Source organism: Natator depressus, chromosome 4 (assembly GCF_965152275.1).
Source record: "Natator depressus isolate rNatDep1 chromosome 4, rNatDep2.hap1, whole genome shotgun sequence".
Classification (NCBI taxonomy): domain Eukaryota; kingdom Metazoa; phylum Chordata; order Testudines; family Cheloniidae; genus Natator; species Natator depressus.
In genome coordinates, this window is record NC_134237.1 from 25,229,116 (window position 1) to 25,250,431 (window position 21,316).

The 21,316-nt window shown below is 40.9% G+C and overlaps 1 protein-coding gene across 3 annotated transcripts in view; it reads right to left on the reverse strand.

The window, feature by feature from the left end:
• The window catches only part of UNC5C (unc-5 netrin receptor C), a 342,715-nt gene that overhangs the window by 101,433 nt on the left and 219,966 nt on the right, over positions 1-21,316 (reverse strand). For all 3 annotated transcript variants that reach the window (XM_074950645.1, XM_074950643.1, XM_074950644.1), the window contains exon 3: positions 5,713-5,856. In XM_074950645.1, coding sequence (XP_074806746.1) covers positions 5,713-5,856 — 144 coding nt within the window. The remainder of the gene's footprint in view (positions 1-5,712; positions 5,857-21,316) is intronic.

Sequence of the window (21,316 nt, forward strand, 5' to 3'; positions counted from 1 at the left end):
AATGTAAAACTGGTACAAGTGAGAAGATAATCAGGCCAATTTCATATTTATTCAATTGTGCTGTAAATTGATCAGATATGATCCTCAGTTGGGGTAAATTGGCCTGGCTCCACTAAAGTCAATGACACCAGTTATGGAACTGGCCCATAATTTAGGCCAAATCCTGCAGTACTTAATTAGTCTTTATCAAGTGAAACTTTCACCAGGTTTAATTCTATTCTTGGTTACATAGGCACAGCTCGCATCGATTTCTTTCAACAGGAATTTTGCTCAAGCAGAGAATGTAGGATTGTATCTATATAATCAGACCAACATTTTTCAAATATTAGTTTTAAAATAATGCAGTGGTTTTTGATTTTTTTTTTAACAAAAGGAAAAAACTATCCCAACTCCTTTGTCTTCTCTCCATAAAGCTGTAGTCTCTTAATTCAGGAACAAAAGTATATTTTAGGCCCAGTGTACTTTAACATTTCAAAGCATGTGAGCACCTCCGAGAGTCAACATAGCTAGAATGATGAGGAAAATTGTATTTGCACCATCTAATATCACGTATCCCAGACAACTAATTGCATTTCTCCAGCTCCACTATTACTCATTCTGTTTTTCCATTAGCTAGATTATTAAAATACCTGGGATTTTCAGGTCTAAACAGATCCTAGGGAATCTGCCAGTTTACAAGGTTGAATCTCTTCTAGTCTCTTTGCTGTGGGGAGACCAAACTCTCCAGTGGAAGGATTCCAGGGAAAATCAGGGAGTTTCCATTTCACTATTCAGGAATAACCTTCATAGAAGAGAATGGTCCAAACCTTAATTATAAATGGTCCAAAGCTGCAGACTTCACATCACCCAGTTCTACACACTGAAAGAAGTCACAATCTTGAGTTCTGAATCAGTTTTACTTCCTGTTTAAATTTCCAGCATGTGTATCCCTCTGAAAAACACCACTCTTTACTCCAAATTTAAAGATGCCTTCCCTCTTGACCAACGGAAGTTCTCTGCTTGGCTGATGTGATTTTTCAATTGACTTTTAGCAGAGAATTTCCTTTGACCAGGTTGTTATGTCCTTCCCGACACATGCCTGACCTTGAATTAAATAAATACGAACTGCTTTTCCAGGATGCACATTCTTCACACTTTCAAATTACTTTTCGGTTAATTCTATTACATGGTCAATGAACAGAGATGTTGAATGCATTTTTTTTTGTTTTAATGGACTTCAGAACTGGTCCTCCAGAGGATACAATAATTATACAGCCCTGCAAAGCAATAACACTGGTGGCCAGAATGAAAAAAAAGAAAAAAAAAAAGAAAGAATCTTTCTTCTGAACATGCGAGAAAGGGCTAATTATGTCATCACGGTACGGTACGATTTGTGCTGAAATCACCAGCTACGGCTATTAATGTGAAGTAACGGTAGCACACAAAGCCTGTAGGGTTTCCCTCCCCCAAATATATTAGCCTTCACTTTTTTGTGCTTATTAAAAATGAAAAATGTCTGGCCTGGTGTCATAACACCACAAACAGTTGTGTTGCGTTTTGTTTCCTTCAAAACTCAGCATTGCGTGCTTACTGCAGGCAAATTTAAGAGCCAGATTCTGCAGGGATTCTATGCAGGTGCACAATATGGGGGAGAGTGTGAAGAGCCTCCACGCCCATTGCTTGTCCCAGATAATGACCAGAGCAGCACAAGGACTGTTCTTTCCTAACTCAGTGGTGCTCTGGGCCATGGTTCCCCAACATGCACCAGCCTGTGAAATTCACCAGCGTGAATAAATCATGCCCCCCAAGCAACGTACGTTACACTGACATAAGAACTAGTGTGAACAGCGCTATGTCGGCAGGAGAGCTTCTCCCACCGACATAGCTACCGCCACTTGTGGAGGCTGGAGTAATTAAGCTGATGGAAGAGCTCTCTCCCATTGGCTTAGACCACCTACATTAGAGAGTTTACAGCAGTGGTGCAGCTGCACTGCTGCAAACTTCTTGGGTAACCATTCCCTCCGGCAGCAATGCTGGACCCTCCTACTGCCTATTTTAAATGTTGGCACCTTGGTCTTTCTGATGAGTGATACCTTATCATGCACAGCCTACCTTGGCATGCCCAGAGGATGTAGGATTTGAGATTTCACAGTGATATGGGTATGGCTACAGCTGAATTTTTAGTTATGTTTCAAATCTAGTCTAGACAGGTGTGATGGGGTCTTCACCCCACACTATCCCGGAGAGGGTTATTGTGGCCCAAGATGGGTTAAGTAACCTGATAGACCATCCCGAGCAGGAGTTAGCCTTGATGATCAAGCATTGAGTGGGGATGAAGCCCAGCTGGGCAGGGGCAGGAAGGGCTGGTATAAGGTCAGGAAGCGAGGGCAGGAGATGGCAGTCACTCTTTGGGCTTAGAGAGGGAAAGGAGAAAACTTGTGGGAGAGTAGAAGCCTGGGATCCTGGGCCTAAAGGAGGGGTTTACTCACAAGTGTGGTAGAGCAGAAGCCTGATAGGGCTGGAGTAGGAAAAGTCTCAGGAAAACAGCAGCAAGGTTTGGCACAGCGCAGACCTTAGCCACTGATCCTTGAGCTGGAACTTTAAGCAGTGGAATAGTCCCGTGGGACCTGCTTAAAGTTAGGCATGTGCTTAAGTATCTTGCTGAAATAGGGCTTAGTTATGCTTGTGTCAATTCAGAGTCAATCCACTGAAATCAACTGAGCGACTCTGGATTAACACTGACATAACTGAGCCTAGAATTTGGCTAATTATTATTACCTTTTAGATAATAATGTCTCCACTCACTGATGTACATACTGTATGTGTTTAGAGTCCATACAAATATTTATTATTTACCTATAAGGCCAGCTGAAAATTTTGTAGTTTAAAATAGATGATTTTTCTGTGATTGTGCTTTTGCTGCTCAGCATAAATCTGCAGGCTAAATACTTAACACTGCAGCTCTTAGTCCTGTGAATAGAGGCTACAGGCCTGGGCCATAATTGTCCAAGAAGCCCCAAATCGAGGGAAAGTATGCAAAAAATCATCATCAAAAAGCAAAACTCAAAGTTCATAGGCTCAGTTCCACCATTTAAAAAAAAAACACTTAAGCACTATAAAAATTACTAGACTGACTTTCTCTCCCTCTCTCTCTTAAATGTGGTCAGAAATATCAATCACAAGCAAAGATCTTGGATGCCAATTTTCTGCCCAGAATGATTTTTTTACAGCTAAGTTATAAGCCTCTGAAAATAGGAGTTTATGATGAAATCACTGACAGACTCTTGGCTAAAGTGCAGTTGCTGTATATATACATATCTAATTTCATGAAAGGCAATTACACATTTGTAACTTTAACATTGCTCTGTTATCTTCATCTGATATACATTCAGACCCTTAATTGAAGTAAATATGATGGCTATCTGTCAAGTGCTAACTGGCAGGGCTCCAAAATCTACTAGGTGATTTAATACAGGTTTTGTAATCTAAAAAAGCTGTTGAAACTTTGCTAAAGCTCTCTGAAGCACAGTGCTAACATTTGGAATGGGTAGTTAAAGTTCACTGCTTTCCTGTCAGAAAGACCCTAGAGAACTCTAGAAATGTTTGTTTGCCCGCCCCGAGAAAAGGATTCAGTACAAAATGCTATAGATGAAACACTCCAGAATCAGGGGAAATTGGGATTCAATGCAGATTCTGTCTATATAGATATTTATAGTGCACTCATTGCTGTGATAGTGAAGTACCTAAGTACTCCTAAGAGTACTATGACACAATGAGCGGATAAAGTACCAGAAGGGGACTCAGGTTCTACTCCTCATTCTGCCACTTATCTGCAGGGGACATTGGGCAAGTCAATGTACCTCTGAGCCTCAATTTTCCTACCCTTGAAATGGGAACAATTATTAGAACCGAGTGAATAATAGATTTTTCGGTTCTGTAGTCAAACCAAAATAAAAATAAAAAAACAAATTTGTTTTGGTTTGACCCAAAACAGAAATTTTTCATTTTTCTTGCCAAAACAAAAAAAGCAAAAATGTTTTGTTTCAGGTTAAATGACTTGTATCGTGCAACCCAAAACAAAATGTTTTATTTTCCTTGTGGATGTTTTTTAATCTTTATTTTAATAAAGTAAGCCTAGCTAAATTTCTAAACAAATCAGTGTTTCAAAATGAAAAGTCACAACATTTTGTTTAAAAAATGTTGAAATGAAACGTTTGGACTTTTTCCTGTTTTTTTTCCCCATTTTTTTTAGTCAAAACTATTTGCTAAATTCAACCCAAAATCACGAATAGTTTTGGTCAATCCAAGCCTGTATTTTTTGGTGAATAAACTATTAGTCTGAAAATTTTTGCTCAGTTCTAATAATGGTACTGATTCCTCCTTGGAAAGCTCTTTGTGATGTACTGATGAAAAGCATTACGTGAGAGCCAGGTATCATTATCTGATGCAATAATATCTGATAATCTGATTACAAGTTGTCTGCGTCTGTATGATGGATGTGGCCAAAACCTTGCATCCAAACTCCACTGAACTCTGGGGAGATTCTTCTCCAGATCCATCTCTATATCCAAAATTTGTAGGCAAGATCCATTTCTAGTCAAGGAGCTTAGGTCAAAGTGTTCAACTTGGGTACTTAAAATTAGCCTCCTAAATCTGTACCTAGACATGTAAATAAAATGGCTTAATCTGTAGGTGCATTGAGCAGCCTCAACCCAACTGACTTCACTGAGAGCAGGATGGAGTGCTAAAAAACCATTTGTAAGTGGCTTGAGGTGACACTATTTCATAGCAAAATGATAAGTAAACAGTCCTTCCTTAGTCTTCCTTCTTAAAGGTATTGGTAAGGGATATGTTCTTTTTCCTGGAAGAGGAATTCTCTCCTCTTGTTCTAAAATCTCAGGCTATATTCAGTATAGATGAGCCAGACAAGTATCCAGCTGCTGGTGAACACTCACCAAACAATGTTTCTTTGTTCCTTTTTCCAAAGGCAGGTGAAATAATTTCTGAATTACGCAGCTTGCTTGCATTGTACTAAATAAAACTCACTTAATCTGCATGAAAGGGAAACGGGAATCCCCGCTGCAAATGCTGTATTACAAAGACAAGTCCCTCTTTGAAAATTAATGAACATTAAATATTTGTATTGTCAACTGAAGATCTGTTGTCTGGAGATTGGTTGTCCTGTTTTTTCATGGGTAGAATGAGAGTGGAGAAAGGATTTAAAATAAATATTGAGGCTAGTAACCATACATAGCAAGGATGAAATGTTAAGAGTTAAGATGCCTACTTTTGCTATCATAGTTCCTCTCTGATTACAGTGATATGCTACATTTGGTCTCTGTTTGTTTGTCAGGCAAAAGCAGCATTATTAAATGGCTGCAGAGACACAAGGGAATTGTTCTTAGTCCATCACAGTGTTTGCTTTGAAAAATTCCAGCCAATTGGCTGCAAACACTTTCCTTGCATCAGGATCATTGCAGAACTTCACAAATAATTTGCTGTTGTTGGCTTTCTTTTTTCATAAACCTGAAAGGAGGAGGATGCACCTCTGGCTCTCAGAAACAAGAAATGATGAACTGACACATCTAAGTGCAATACTGGTGGTCTGAAGTCTGACATGCTGCATCAACCACCACAGAAGATTCAAGGCCTGTTCAGTGTGTGTGTGGTTAGAAGCAAAAGTCCCCACCCAAACAACCCAGAGTCACTTCATCCCAGAGAAGAGGTACTCACATGCAATGCGAACATAGGCCTTTCGACTCTTAGTAGTGCCGGCAGAGCTCCAAGCGACACACTGGCACCAGTAATCTTCAGGTCCAAAGAGTTCTTCCACCTGCTGACGGGAAATCTCAATGCTCACTTCCCGAACAATCAAACCTGTCAGGATACAATTAATATCCCGAGTGTATTAGAGTTGGTGAAGCTATTGTTCAGAGTAATATATTAGAGTGTGCTTGTAAAAACTCTTATGAGCCCTGGCTGATCATCTACTCAACAGCCCTTATCATGAGGAGAATGTTAAGAAAAACAACAACATTTTACTCACCCAACATTATAGGTGAGTGAATATTTTGCAAGACTCATTTATATCATGCATACATGCACACACACATACATTATACATATAAACATAGGGCAGGTCCTCAGCTAGTGTAAGCCAGAGTAGCTCCATTGCTTCCATTTCCCATTGACACCAGGTGAGGATCTGGCACAGTAGAATTTTAATATGAAACATGCTTCCCATCTCACACACTCGGGAGCTGTGTAAAAACACAAGTCTCCTCCTTTAAAAAAAAATATCCTCCTGTTTGGGGCTTCTGATGGACTGAAGTGCCGATGGAGCAACTCTTGTTCACTCTAACACTTAATTGTGCACAGCACCGTGGCTACACCCCTCATAAAAACAGAACAGTTGTCTACACTAATGGTCTCAAACCCCACAGTATAATTATTGTAAGCGGTATTGTTTTGAACAATACTGTCCAGAACAAGGGTGTACTCTACACTACAGTATTGCACACCACTGCGCTCTGCATTGCCCCCAACATACCTTCCCACATACCCTCTCATAATGCAATCCTCAAAAATCTGCAATGACAACAACAGTGATGATAACCTGTCACTGCCATTACAAACCTAGCATTTACCCGGTTACCACACAGTGCTATCTAATGTGCAGCATTTTTGCCTATTCTAAGTACAAGGAAATATTGTGGTATCTCAGATACTACTGCAATACCTGTTGGTTAGATGCTGACTTTTTAACACCAATTGACATACTCCGTGTTTTGCATGATCCCACCCTTACAATTCACCAACCCTGTGAAAATGCTCTTCTCTTCAGTTTTAAAATGGCAGCCAAGGTATGGGGGGGCGGGGAGGGGGAAATCTATGCACCACTTTTTAACGTAGTCGCACTGTGTTGCTGATGCCAAAGTCTCAATAAACTTGTAGAGTGTGTCCATCCATAAAAAAAATCATCATCATTTCTAAAATGTCATCCAACAAAGGACCTTAAGTATATAAACCTCACATACAAATATTTTGTATACCGTGACTGATTCTCTTTTTCCTTACTGTAATGCCAGGAAATTTAATTAAAAGATACTTGATCTTAGTGTACATACTTTGTCCCCATCACTGAGTAACTAACACAGGGTTATGCGTCTTTCTGCTGAACACAGACTTTCAGGCCAGCTACCCCCCAGCCTCTTACAACATGAATTACAAGGTGATATTCATAACATGAATGTTCCCAATTGTACAGCACAGAGCGCACTGCATGCTCTGGAAATCAAGCAAACCCTTGATTTTGCCTTCAGCCTCATAGAGGCTCTATTCAGGAAGGTGATGATTAATTAATATTTGAGCACAGTTGTATACTGTCATTTACGCTGCACACTCTTTCCATCCAAAACTCGGTTAACAACGTAACATCATAAAAAACAACAACAGGAATTGAAGCATAAAATATCATACAGATTTTTGGTAGGAACTCTTTATAATCAGATGCATTTTCCTGCTAGGTATTATATAGCCTACTATCTTTTTAATTTCCTTATCTTTGACATGTTTGCCCAGGAAATTACAAGCTATTTTGAGACATACTAGCTTTTCTCCTTGAAACTAAACACTCAAAATTTGGTTGCTGTACTTAGACGAAGTAAAAACAAAATACAGCATATATATTTGGAAATGTGGCAAACACCACCTTTGAAAACTGCTTTGCTTTGAAGAGCTCAATTGTCTCCAACAGTGGTCCAGGGCTGTTCATTGTCCTGTCTATGAGGGAAAAATAGCTTTTATGTACAGGATGTGCCCAAAACAGGTTATGTTTTCACAGTGCAACTGCTGCTAGTCTAAAGATCTCTCACTTCAGTCTATTTCCACTTTTTATAGCCTCGAGAGCCTAGCAGTTACAATATTATGTTTTTACAAAGAGGCTGATTATAATGGAATTTGATGGAGCAGAGAGTTAGGTTACTATAGGGCTAAAGCAAGTAGTCTTAAAATTAAAGGACAGTACTGGTTAATAATGATTACAAAACGGACTTAAAATTCTGGATGCAAATGCAGTTTTCTGATATGTTGAAGATATGAAATATACATCATGTCAATAACATCCATTAAATACACTGGCATAACTTATCTCTGGGTTCTGAATACATTCTCCATTTAACAACAACAAGCTAGTCTAGGCACTGCTTTTCTGGGACTAACTAAATTGCTCACAGGTTTCAGGTTGTTTGAAGTCTTTTGGTCTCACAAATTGTGTGGTAGCCATCTCGAAGCACATTTTCTGTTCGTGTCTTATTGCTTAAAAGCGTGTGATCATAAATACAGTATCACCATATGGTTACATCGTCTCCAAGCTAAACATTTTTTCTAGAATATATAGAAGATCAAATCAGTTTCTGAGACATCAGCTGGGACGATATGCTATATGTATAGATAGTGAATGTAGAAATTTATGGGCCAGATTCTGACACCCTTAATTTTTGCTAAGTAGCACCTTACTCCATTAGGAACCACACTGATTACTTCTGGTGTATGGTACTAAACTGTGTCAGTAAGCACTGGGGCTGACTGCAGCAGGAGTCCCAGCCACTGGGGCTGACAGCGATTTCTGAGTAAAATTATTAAGACTGACTCATGATCTCAGGATAGAACTCTCAAAGGTCAGGAAATCCTGACCTTTGAGTATTCTATCCCGAGTCATGAGTCAGGCTTCATTTTACTTTGAAATCGCATCTCTCACGATTAATTCACAGAGTTGGCATGTCTGGCAGAAGGTGACCCTGCATGATTCCTCCTGAACTTTCACAGACTGTAAGGGTCTGATTCTGCTGGCCTTGCCCTTACTCATGCTCAGTACTGCCTCATTTCACAAGGAGTCCCAGTGATTGAAAAGGAATGTCTTACCTAGTAAAGTACCACTCGACCTAAGAAAAGGTGGCAGAATCTGGCTGTAGGGTCATACAACTAGGAATGGGGTAATTTTCCTCTGTGTTGTGACTGGTCAGAATCCTATTGGTGTCACTTAAAAAATAATCCCTACCACGGTCGCACTTTCTAATTGTTTTAGAAAACATTTAATTTGAGGTATCTCAGACAGCAGCTGACCTATTATCATGCTGAAATGATGCTATATAGATCCTACAGAAGACCTGGTACAGTTTCTGTACATTTACCCAGTACTGTACTGCTTAAAAACCTCACCGGAGAATAATAATAGCATGATAACCTTGAGAGGAGGACTTCTAAGAGAGATCTTGATCTTACCACTACTGTAGGTGCTTCTACTATTCAGTCACAGGAAACAGATTGAATTCATTTCGTAACGTTCCTCATGAGCCACCTTCTGCATTACAAATGTTGTTCTAAGGACTCAGTTGATTTGCCAACTTCTGCACGGATTTACACCTCATGCAACCTCACTAATTGCATGGGATACAAGTCAGCGTAGAATTTGCTCCACATCACACACTTTATAGCCCATTTTTAGAGGGCTTCTATATTTGCTCTCACAGACTCTGAGTGTGCCTGTTTGGGCATGCAATTCTATGTCTACCTGCCTGACTATATACGGATGCACATACTTGTGAGCGCAAAATTAGAAGCCATTTTGAAACACTTTCCACTGTGTCTCTGCCACATACACTACACACAAAGGAGGATTCGATAGTTCAAATGACTGGTAGTTGCTTACGGACACATCTAGGACACCAATTCAAATCCACCCCGCATCCCACAGATGTTTCATTTCTACTGTGAAATGAGTTGATAGTTTCAGTCAAGTTCCCAGCATACAGGTATCCACATCACAGAATAAAACCCCATTCACAACTGCATACCTGCAATAGCCTGACAAAATTCCAGTAAATTGAAAATTTGCATAAATTAATATATTTGCATAAATTCAAACATGAACCACCAGAAGCAGATGCCTTCCTATTTTATAGTTATGCACTAACAAACCCAATTGTAGGGAGATAACTGAATGCATTTGTGGGCAGCTAGAATGTTTGATAGGTTCCTTACACTGTAGGTAAATTCAATAAATAAAGATACCATCTTTATTAAAAGCTTCCCTGCTGTGGTTACAGTATAGCTCCTATTCTCTTTCATGGCAATAAATAGCAAGAATCGGTGGGGAGGGGGAATTTTTGCTTGTACTATCTCCTCCTTTGGGGTTTATCCCTTGGCCTGCATGCCCACCTGGGGACATAAGGGGAATATACACTTCTACCCCTGTGCAGGCTACCTAGACCTTGGATGCAGCCATCCTCGAATGAGTAGGTGTTGTGACCCATTACCACCCCCAACTTGCAGCAGGGTGGTGGTGGTGTGGAGCCCTAAAGTGAGAAGTCAAAGTAGAAAGTCAAGCCATTTGAATCAGTTTTGTATGAGAAGTGCTAATGACATCTTATGAATGTACATCAGAAAGAAATGGATCCATAAAAAACATGCCTTCCCGTTTTTAATTCACAAGTATTTGATCTCTGACCTCCATAAACAACTGAAAAATTGCAAGGGAGCCCCAAGAACTGCTCAAAGTTTTGAAACTGAAATAAAAGAAAATGAAAAAGTTCAGAAGGGAGAACAAGGAAAAGGAGAGAAATGCTTGCTTAGAATTCTATCTTGTGGATTTGGATAATCTAAATTATGAGAGAAGTCTGGGAAAGAGAAGATGACTTTGAAACTGTTTAGCTTCAGGGATATTTACACACACCAATCACTCAGATTTCATATAAAATCCGCCCACACACAGCACTGAGCCTGCCATCAGAAAAATCCATTAAATTTCTGGAACTTCCCTGTAGAAAGGGCCAAACACCTCTAGCCTGAAAAGAAACACAGTGCACTTGGCAAGTCTGAAACTGGCATTAATTGGCATCACTTTGGCACTTTCAGAAGAGATCCCAAGGACTGAACAACCTTCCAACCCCTCCAGGTTGTCCCTCCAGGTAAGGACTGAGGCATATTGAAGAGGAGGTTAAGGACAACTAGCACGGAAGGTGCCTGTTTTACACCAGTTCTGTGAATTAAGAGAAGGCCTCAATCTTCAGGGCTGTCAATCTAGCACTATTCACCAGCACTACATGCCTCTTATCACATTTTAATGGAAAATTATACTTCTTCTGGGCTGGATTGTAACTTGGACTACACACCCATGCAAGCGAGTGAAAGAGATAGACCTTTCCTTACATTCCTACACTGTTTACTTTGACATCTGTGGGTGGGGAATGGGTGGGAAGAGGCACAGAATAGATGGAGCCTTGGCTAAATCTCCCTAACTGCTGACTGGTACAGCTAAGTGAGCACAGGAGGTTGGAGGGATAATCATTTGCAGCTGGTAGAGGAGAACAGCTAATCACTTCCCCTCCTGGAGCAAAGGGACAGCAGGGAGGGAATTATTATAGACACAGCCCTTTACTATAACTTGCATTCTAGATACACAGTCTAGCAAAGACACATTCTGATGATCCCAAAGTGCTTAACATAATATATTAACTGGCTAAGTAAACTATGGGTCGATTCAAAGGCAGGAGCTACACCTCTTTTTTTCCATGTCCATAAATGTAATGTAATCATATAATATTATGGTATTATATAATTAGTAACTGTAATAACAATGAATGGGTTCTATTTTGCGCCCATTGAATTAAAAGGACAAACTCCTAATGATTTCCATAGCAGTATATATATCACCGACACTATTTTATATATCTCACTGTGCCCACCACTAAAATTCATTCACTCCTGTGGTGAAACCCAATAACTGCTTTATCGGGCACAACAACCCTATACAATAGTTTAGGATTGGCAATGAAGAATACCGTATTAACTTGAAAGTCTAAGAGAAATTTCAGCAAAGCAAAATTTAATTATCCAGCTCAGAATGTGTCCAGGTGAGCAGGGTTAATATCTGCACTCTACAGGGCTCCTTTGTGCCAAAACTTATTTTGATGTTATTTAAGGTACATGGAAAATTTTATATTAATGTGTGTGTGTATGTGTGTGTGTGTTCAGCTGCAAGTATAAACTCGGTTTCCAAATTGTGAGAATCTGTACGTGTAATTTTTTCTGTTAATGGATTCTCTTTTGTGTTTTTGTGCTTTCAGTTGGCCAAGAGATACTTCAACTAGTAATCAAATATGCCAGAGAATGCATCTCCCAGGAGACAGCAACTTGTCACCCACCATGTCTGGGGCGAGGAAATATTGTGTGATACGTGCATTGTAAATAACTATGTTAGTAATACCTTGCACTTACAAAGTGCCTTCCAACCAAAGATCTTAAGGTGCACTACAACAGTGTGTAAATATGTACATCTGCATTTCACAGACGATGAAAATGACACAGTGTAAGGTAAAGGGATTTGCTCAAGGTCACAAAATAAATCAGTGCCGAAGCCTATAACAGAACCCCTGTTTTCTGTTCCCCAGATCTCTGTTCCCCAGATCCCTGGTCTAGCCACTAGCACCAGACTATGATGTCTCATAGCTGCCTGCACGGGTGAAAATCATGACCCCACTGAAGTCAATGAGAGTTCTGCAATTGTCTTCAATGAGGCCAGGATTTCATCCATATTAGTTCAGTTCCAACTAAGAGTCCAATAGCATTTATAATTGGCAGTTACTCAGAATCAGCTTTATGCCTTATCCAAAAAAGTCAGATTTTTCCCTATCTTATCAAACTGGCCAAGAGCACAACCCAAAGTGATAGGACTGCAGATGTACTTAATAAAAGGTTCACCTAGTGCTTGTTATTACATTTGGTCTCCTATGGTAAAACTTAGTGATTCAAGCAGAGTATGGGCAACATTTTCACTTAGTGGTGACTCAGAATATCTATCTGACGTACTGTTCAGTCACAGACTCAGTAAACAGTCCATTTTTGGAAGGAGGGACCTGAATAATTTTACTCAATGAAATATTTTTATAATAAATAAGTTAAATCAATACTCTGACAATGGAAACTTGTTTACAAGCTTTCAGAGATGGATCTCTCACAGCCATAGAATGACTCTGTTCAAACACTTCAAAGTACTTCAAAGCACCAAAGTACGGTGTCTGGTGTTTCAAAAATTAATAAATAGGCTGAGCACAAATAGGACTGCTTCAAATATAACGACTCTTGCTGAGAAAAAAGGATCTCTCTGCATTTTGTTGGGACAGAGATGACAGCAAGCCTCCTGTATACTTTGTTTTCTAAACTCATCAACTGCAATCTTTACAACAAAGAAATAAGAAATAAAAATATTTAGAAATAAATAAATAAATAAATAAAGCTAAGTGACTTAAAATCCCTCCAACAACCATGCACCCTGTTATTGCATGCATCTGCTCTTTCTGACTTCCCAGTAATGGCTGCTGGGCAAATGGCACCCAGAGGAACTAGGTGAATACTGCAAACAATTTTCTGTAACTATTAGCTCAGATTTTTAAATGAATAGCTTCCAGCTATGGTTGTGCCCTCTATAGCCTTGTCCTCACTAGGAAAAAAGGTGCATTCTTAACTCGAGTCAGCTAACTTCAACTTTATGGTTGACTTAGAACAACGCTTCCTCAGCTCTCGTCCCCTAATGCCCCTACTCGACTTGCGCTACATTGATGACATCTTCAACATCTGGACCCATGGAAAAGAAGCCCTTGAGGAATTCCACCATGATTTCAACAATTTCCATCCCACCATCAACCTCAGCCTGGACCAGTCCACACCAGAGATTCACTTCCTGGACACTACGGTGCTAATAAGCGATGGTCACATAAACACCATCCTATACCAGAAACCTACTGACCGCTATGCTTACCTACATGCCTCCAGCTTTCATCCAGACCACAACACACAATCCATTGTCTACAGCCAAGCTCTGCGATACAACCGCATTTGCTCCAACCCCTCAGAGAGAGACAAACACCTACAAGATCTCTATCAAGCGTTCTTGCAACTACAATACCCACCTGCTGAAGTGAAGAAACAGATTGACAGAGCCAGAAGAGTACCCATAAGTTACCTACTACAGGACAGGCCCAACAAAGAAAATAACAGAAAGCCGTCACCTTCAGCCCCCAACTAAAACCTCTCCAACACATCATCAAGGATCTACAACCTATCCTGAAGGACGACCCATCACTCTCACAGATCTTGGGAGACAGGCCAGTCCTTGCTTACAGACAGCCCCCCAACCTGAAGCAAATACTCACCAGCAACCACACACCACACAACAAAACCACTAACCCAGGAACCTATCCTTGCAACAAAGCCTGTTGTCAACTGTGTCCACGTATCTATTCAGGGGACACCATCATAGAACCTAATCACATCACCCACACTATCAGAGGCTCGTTCACCTGCACATCTACCAATGTGATATATGCCATCATGTGCCAGCAATGCCCCTCTGCCATGTACATGGGCCAAACTGGACAGTCTCTACGTAAAAGAATAAATGGACACAAATCAGATGTCACGAATTATAACATTCAAAAACCAGTCGGAGAACACTTCAATCTCTTTGGTCACTCGATTACAGACCTAACAGTTGCAATTCTTCAACTAAAAAACTTCCAAAACAGACTCCAACGAGAGACTGCTGAATTGGAATTAATTTGCAAACTGGACACAAGTAACTTAGGCTTGAATAAAGACTGGGAGTGGATGTGTCATTACACGACGTAAAACTATTCCCCACCCCCCCGGCACTGTTGCTCAGATGTTCTTGTCAACTGCTGGAAATGACCCACCTTGATTATCACTACAAAAGGCTCCACCCCCCCCGGCCCGTTCTCCTGCTGGTAATAGCTCACCTTACCTTATCATTCTCGTTACAGTGTATATGATAACATCCATTGTTTCATGTTCTCTGTGTATATAAAATCTCCCCACTGTATTTTCCACTGCATGCATCCGATGAAGTGAGCTGTAGCTCACGAAAGCTTATGCTCAAATAAATTTGTTAGTCTCTAAGGTGCCACAAGTACTCCTTTTCTTCTAACTTGAAGAAACATTCTAGTGAAGGCAAGGCGGTTAGAGCCAAGAGCTAGCAGGTGAAGTAAACCCTGGAAGAACCTGAATTCCTGTTTCCCTTGTGGGTGGGGATCAGGCATTTCCTGATCAGCCCCTGGCCCTCATCATCCCTGTGGCTCTCCCCCTACCCTTCTTGTTCCCTAGGGACTCCCTTTCTGTAATGGAAGTAGCCTGAGGATCACTGGTAACTGGTCCTTCTCTGAGAGGGTATCACAAGGTGGAAGGCTGCTGGAAAGAGGAGATTCACTTTCTCTCTATTTCTTAGCTTAGTCCCTTTTCCCTGAATGCCTTAAAGGCAGTTTTCATAAGCCCCACAGACTCTGAGGCAGAGTTTGGACTGAAATCCCTCTGGAGGATCTAAGAGAGCAGCTGGATCTCATTCAGCTTGCGAGGGCAGTATCAGGTGCCAGTGCATCTGGTGGTATTGTGGAGGCAGCTGCACACCAGTGCCTAGGCAGAAATGTTATTAGGCCTATGAGACCTGTTGCATTTTTTTCTGTGCTCATGCCTTTCTCTCAGCTCCAAAGGTAATAGAGTGACCAGATAGCAGGTGTGAAAAATCAGGACCGGGGTGGGGGGTAACAGGAGCCTATATAAGAAAAAGACCCAAAAATTGGGACCGTCCCTATAAAATCGGGACATCTGGTCACCCTAAAAGTTTATGATGCTCCACCTGCTCGAGACAGAGGTAACGGGGTCTGGGAGCCAAGAACACCCTGCGTCTAATGGGGATGATATCATACCCAAAAGATCTAACTGTACTGTCTCTGCCTGCGGGCAGAGAGGAACTTTATCCACATATCTGGACTGCTACAGAAGACCAGAGAGAGGAATATTATATGATATCATGATCAAAGAGAGGAATATATACAATTTTATTGTTATCATGATCTCACGCACAGTCTACCTAGAACACAGAGGCACAAATTCTAAACTCAAGCACAAATTCTAATCCTAATCCAGAGGCCAAGTAGCGGGAGTGGACTCTATATATGTTCAGAGGCAAAGTGGAAAGGAATCCTTTCTCCTCAGGTCACAGAGTGGCTCTGGAGATGCTCTGCAGAGGCTATGCCTGTCTTGTGGCTAGCGTAGCACCTGATTCTCTGGTGGTAAGTGCCCTCCTTTTCTTGCATCCCCTCTCCAAATCTTGCTTCCTCCCCCTTGTGCAGGAAACCTGCACCAATTTAGCTGCCGGGGACTGTCTGTGCAGACAGGAGTAGAATTTGAAGGTTCAGGTTTTACTGCACATTTGCGGTAGCTGTAGAAGAGCCCCAGTAACACACACCCCCACCCCTCGGCAGACATATGAGTTGGTATATCTTTAAAACAACATTGAGCTGGCTATTCTTGCTGGTAAAAATATTTTCACACACAAAGGAAATACACAACAAAAATCCTTCTATAGAGACAATTTCCAGTTCCAGCCCACTTGTGCAAAATGTCTACAAAATGCACCAAAAATGAGTGATTCTCTCACACATTTAGTGCCATATGCTCATGCTTTTTGGGTTTCTTCCCCCTCCTTGGTGCAAATTAATAATCCTACTACAATTTATCTCTCCAGAAATTTCAGTACAATTGTTCATCTATACTTACATTGGAATCTATAATTTCTGAAATAATATAGGGCCCTCGTCCATGAACACATCTGCATTTGTGTCAAGCCACAGCAGCTCAGGGCTTCCTGTCATTCAGCAGTCACCGCGGTCACATTTGGTGGTCCCTTAGCAATACTTTGAAGGACTGGTACCACTAAAAGGGAGCATAGGGGAGGGGATGTTCAGAGGGAAAGGCATGACAGAGAGTGACTGTATTAGTTACTCCAGCTCTTGACAGAAAGCCCAGTGCTTTTTCTGTGGTTGAGGCGTGTGTGACAGTGGTGTTTTTTTTTTTTTTTTAGAGGCTAGAAAAAAAACCTGCCAGAGGTTCATGTTTTACATAAAGCTGTAGTTGAGACTTCACAAAGAAAATCTATGCACTTTTTATTTCTGGTTCAGAAGATTTACATGCTCTTTCTAATGATCTGGGCCTTCAGCACTGGGTAATGCTTCCCAGTCCCCAGCTTAGTGCTCATGTAAAATTGAAGCACTTTTGAGGCAGTTTAGAGCCTACAGATGAATCTCAATGTGCAGGCAAAAGGCATAATGGCTGTTTAGCACTTTACAAGAAGAGGCTGAGGAAATCATGAAAAAAATAAACAAACAAACAACTATTGAACTGCAGCCATCTGGGAAGCCAACAGAGAGATTCTGAATTTTGAAAAGCATGTTTACATTGCGTCCGTGTAACCAAGGAAGGGAAGATTAAAAATAAATGTGATTTTTTTCCCCACAAAAGGTAAGTATATATGCCAAAGTTCTTTCAATTTGGGGTGACCGGGTACACACACACCCCCCACCTAATTTCAGTGAGTTTTGAGAAGCTGTACTGATGTAAAAGTGCCTTATTTCCATGATCTTGTTGCAGTGTCACAGTTCAGTGGCTGTTCTAGATGTTGTGGGAATAGGGACAATCAACAACGTGGCACAAGGAGTCACAGGGGAGCCTTTCTGAGTAGTTGTCCTTTTTCTTAGTCCATGATGTGGCAGAACAGGGCAGGGGGGAGAAGTGTAAAATCACCACTTTTTTCTTTTGGCAGTTAGGGATTGCATTTCACAGTCGACTTAGAAATCTTGAGAACTTAAAAAGAAAGAAACAACAAACAATAAACAAAGGACAGGCAGCTGCTTTCAAAGGTTCTTTTGTCCAGTGCACTGTCAAGTTAAGTGACTTTCACCAGATAGATATGCAGTGGCTCTGAGAATTTACTGCCTGTTCCCACATCCAAAGTGTTCTCAGGTCTTGGCCAGGCTAACAGTGAGAGCGCCACCTCCTGACCAACAAGAGATATTTTTTAGTTTGTAGGAGATAAAAGAATTATCACAGCGGGGGGTGGGGGGTGTGTGTGTGTGAAAAGGCAGCATAGTGGTGACAGTGGGACTGTATGGGATGTAAGTCAGTGCAGAATTTGGTCCAGAGAATCAAACCACTGAAAGGTGAAATAGACCTTTTGGGTCATATATGTGAAAATTTTCAGAAATATCCAGAAATTTTGCTTGCCTCCATTTTTCCGGGTGCCCAGCTTGAGACCCATGGTTTCAACTCTTCGTTGCCGCCTTAGTCAAAGCACATCACAAAGCACTAAAGGATCAAAAACTAAATCCAAATGAAAACACAATCCCTTTCAATAAATCATTTCCCCTCAGCCCTGACAAATCTAACACCCCCAATCAGTGGTGCAAACAACCCCACTTAAAACCTCCAAGTGTTCAAGATGCTAAACCAGCACCAGTACGACCAACAGACAAGAAATTGGGAAGAACAAGTCAAAAACAGCAACAAGAGTTTTGAATGGAAAGAATCAAGGAGGGCTGGGGATTTGTAGATAATTTGAGACTGCGGTGAGCGTGGAAATGTCACAGGGTCCCTATTGGGAGTTGGATGGGATCAACAGGAAGGTAGGCTGTAGCAAAATTGACAGCTGGAGGGTATAAAAGACATGGAGATAATCAGCGTGGGCATCCTCAAATGGCTCAAATTAATGAGATAAAATCCAGGCAGCTCATTTCTTAACCAAAAATAACTTTACTTGTTCTCTCATTACTGCACATCAGGGACCCAATCCACAACACAGCCGGAGAGAAGAGCAGCATACACCCCCTCTGCTGGACAAACAAGGGAGCAGAGACAGAGAACACCAGACAGGGAAGATAGCTGAGTGGAAGTTAAACCCTGCTGTAACAACTAAATAAAATAATAAAATAATAATAATACATAAATAGTGACTTTTATCCATAGGTCCCAAAGCACTTTCCACAAGTGAGCAAGCATTATTATTCCCATTTTACAGATGAGGAAACTGAGGCACAGAGCGGTTGAGTGATTTGCGCAAGGACACACTGAGTCAATAGCAAAGTCTACTTTAGAATCCAAGACTTCTGACTCCCCAGTCCCGTGTCCTATCCCATGGATCCCACTGCCCCTCACAGAAGCAGCATTAACTCCTCCTCATTGGCTGCTAGCCCCCACGAAGAGGTTGTAGGATACAGATATGAAATGGACAGGCAATGGCAGAAAGTTGTCTGCAAGAGAGGAAAGGACCTGGAGGCAATGAAGACAGTTCTAGGATCCTCATGCTTGCCTTCTGCTTTCTTTTGGATTCTGGGGATCAGTGAGGGTTGAGGACCTTAGCCCCTTCCCACACTAAATGAATGAAAATTCCTCTTCTTGCAGCATAGAGCTTGGAGGAACTTTATAAGAAGTGACCTTATATGGTTTCCAGGAAAGCCTCTCTCTTCTTGTGAGTTTCTGCCACAGGAGGGAATATCCAGCCCAGTGTTCTTAATCCACACAACCTCATAAAACTTAATTTATCTGAAGTAATTATAAAGTGCTTTATTATTATATTTTCCCCTGCTGTGTGAAGCATTTGGGATTTTTGTAGCGTAAAGTTTGCTTTCGCACCTGCAAAAGCATCCACCATCTTGAATTTGTCTCTCAGAACATAGCAATTCCCTATTCTCAATTCTGAAACATTAAAAACTACTTTTTATCTGTACAGTTGTGTTATTTTCACTATATTCAAGCTAAAAGTAGAAAGCTTTTTCCACTTTGAAAAATGGCCACAGGGGTCTTGCTGTTGGCTGCTACCTTGGTCTTGATCCGCAGAGGGCCAAGTTCCCTGCAGCTGGTTTTGAAGCTGTAAAAGCTGTGGAGTAGATAAAGCTTTTATTGTACTAATGATGCTTATTCTCACACAATCTTCATCCTCATGAGAGGTTCCTATATGGCTACTGGGAGTGATGTGGAAGAAGAGGGAGGCTTGAGTGACATTTAAAGTGATAGCACTCTCAAATGTTTGTGTGTGTGTGTGTGGGGGGGACCATTTGTGTGGTTTTATTATTAATTATTATTATGTATTAAAGAAAAACAAAGTAAATGTCTGTAGCTCTAGCCCCGGAGACAGCGCCTATGCAAGGAGCCGCATATTAACCTCAAAAGAGCCGCATGCGGCTCTGGAGCCACAGGTTGGCCCCCCCTGCCTCAGACTCACTATGCCTCCTCTCTGCCAGTGAGTTCCACTCTGCAAGTTTGAGGGATCCCCTGCCTAGCACTCAAAGGTCCTTATTCTGCCTTGCTCCTTCTTGTGAGCTCTGAAGAAGGGATAAACAGAATCCATATGCCATCTTCTCCCTGTGCACCTGAGCAAGAGAATGCATCGGCAAAACACTAACATTAGCTAAATGACCTAAAGTGCCTATTTAGTTAGCAGCTGCAGCACTAGGAAATAAAGGTTTCAAAATGTTCTTTTCTCCTTGGTTGAAGGAGAGGAAGACTAAGAGTATATCAGGGGCACTGCAATGTACAACAAGAGAGTGTCTATATAGCATTTCTGGATATTTCTGCAGAAGTCATTCAAAAATATATATAAACTGAAAAGGGCAAAAAACCAGAAGTTAGTTCTCTGTGGGCCTGATTTTTTTCTGGTGTGCATTCAGTGTAGTCATTTATAGCAGTGCAGAGTCCATTTTGATTGGTAGCATTTAACCTCGCTTTGCACAGATGTAAAGCACTATATAAGATGTAAAGTCCCGGAGACTCAATGTGTGTGTATCTGCACTGCTATCTGTACTGCAGAAATGGGAAATAAAAAGCAAACACACCAACAATTCCTTATCCACAATCATTTTCAGTTGCATAATAGTTAAAAAAAAAAAAAAGTGCACAAATCACACTAATGATTATTGATGCTCTTGCCCTTCCTGTGCTGTATCAATGAAATTTTCTTGCCCCCCAAAGCATTAGTTCTGCAGTATCTGTTTCCTTTCTTTGATAGTAGCTCATAACATTACATATATGCCCTTCTTCCTACTTTCATCTTCTCTCTTTAAAACAAAATATCACCAATGTTCACTATAATATATTTGATTTTGTTCTGTGTTAATATCAAAATACTTCAGTAAAAACATAAAAAAGGACCGCATTCTGGCTTGCCATTCCCTGTACGCATGAAATGATGAGGCCAGATATGCTGAGCACTGATGAATAACAAAGCACCCATTTGGACATCTTTAAGAAAAATGCTTAACTTTTAATAGAGGAAGAAAATTCCAATGGGGCTGAAGATCAAAAACAGAGGTCAAAGATCTTCCAGATAAGACACTTCTGTTTTCTTGGAATCGACTCTAAGTGTATTTGCACAGTTCTATTACCAGGCTAATATAATTTAATAAATAAGTCTAGATCAGTGGTTCCCAAACTGGGG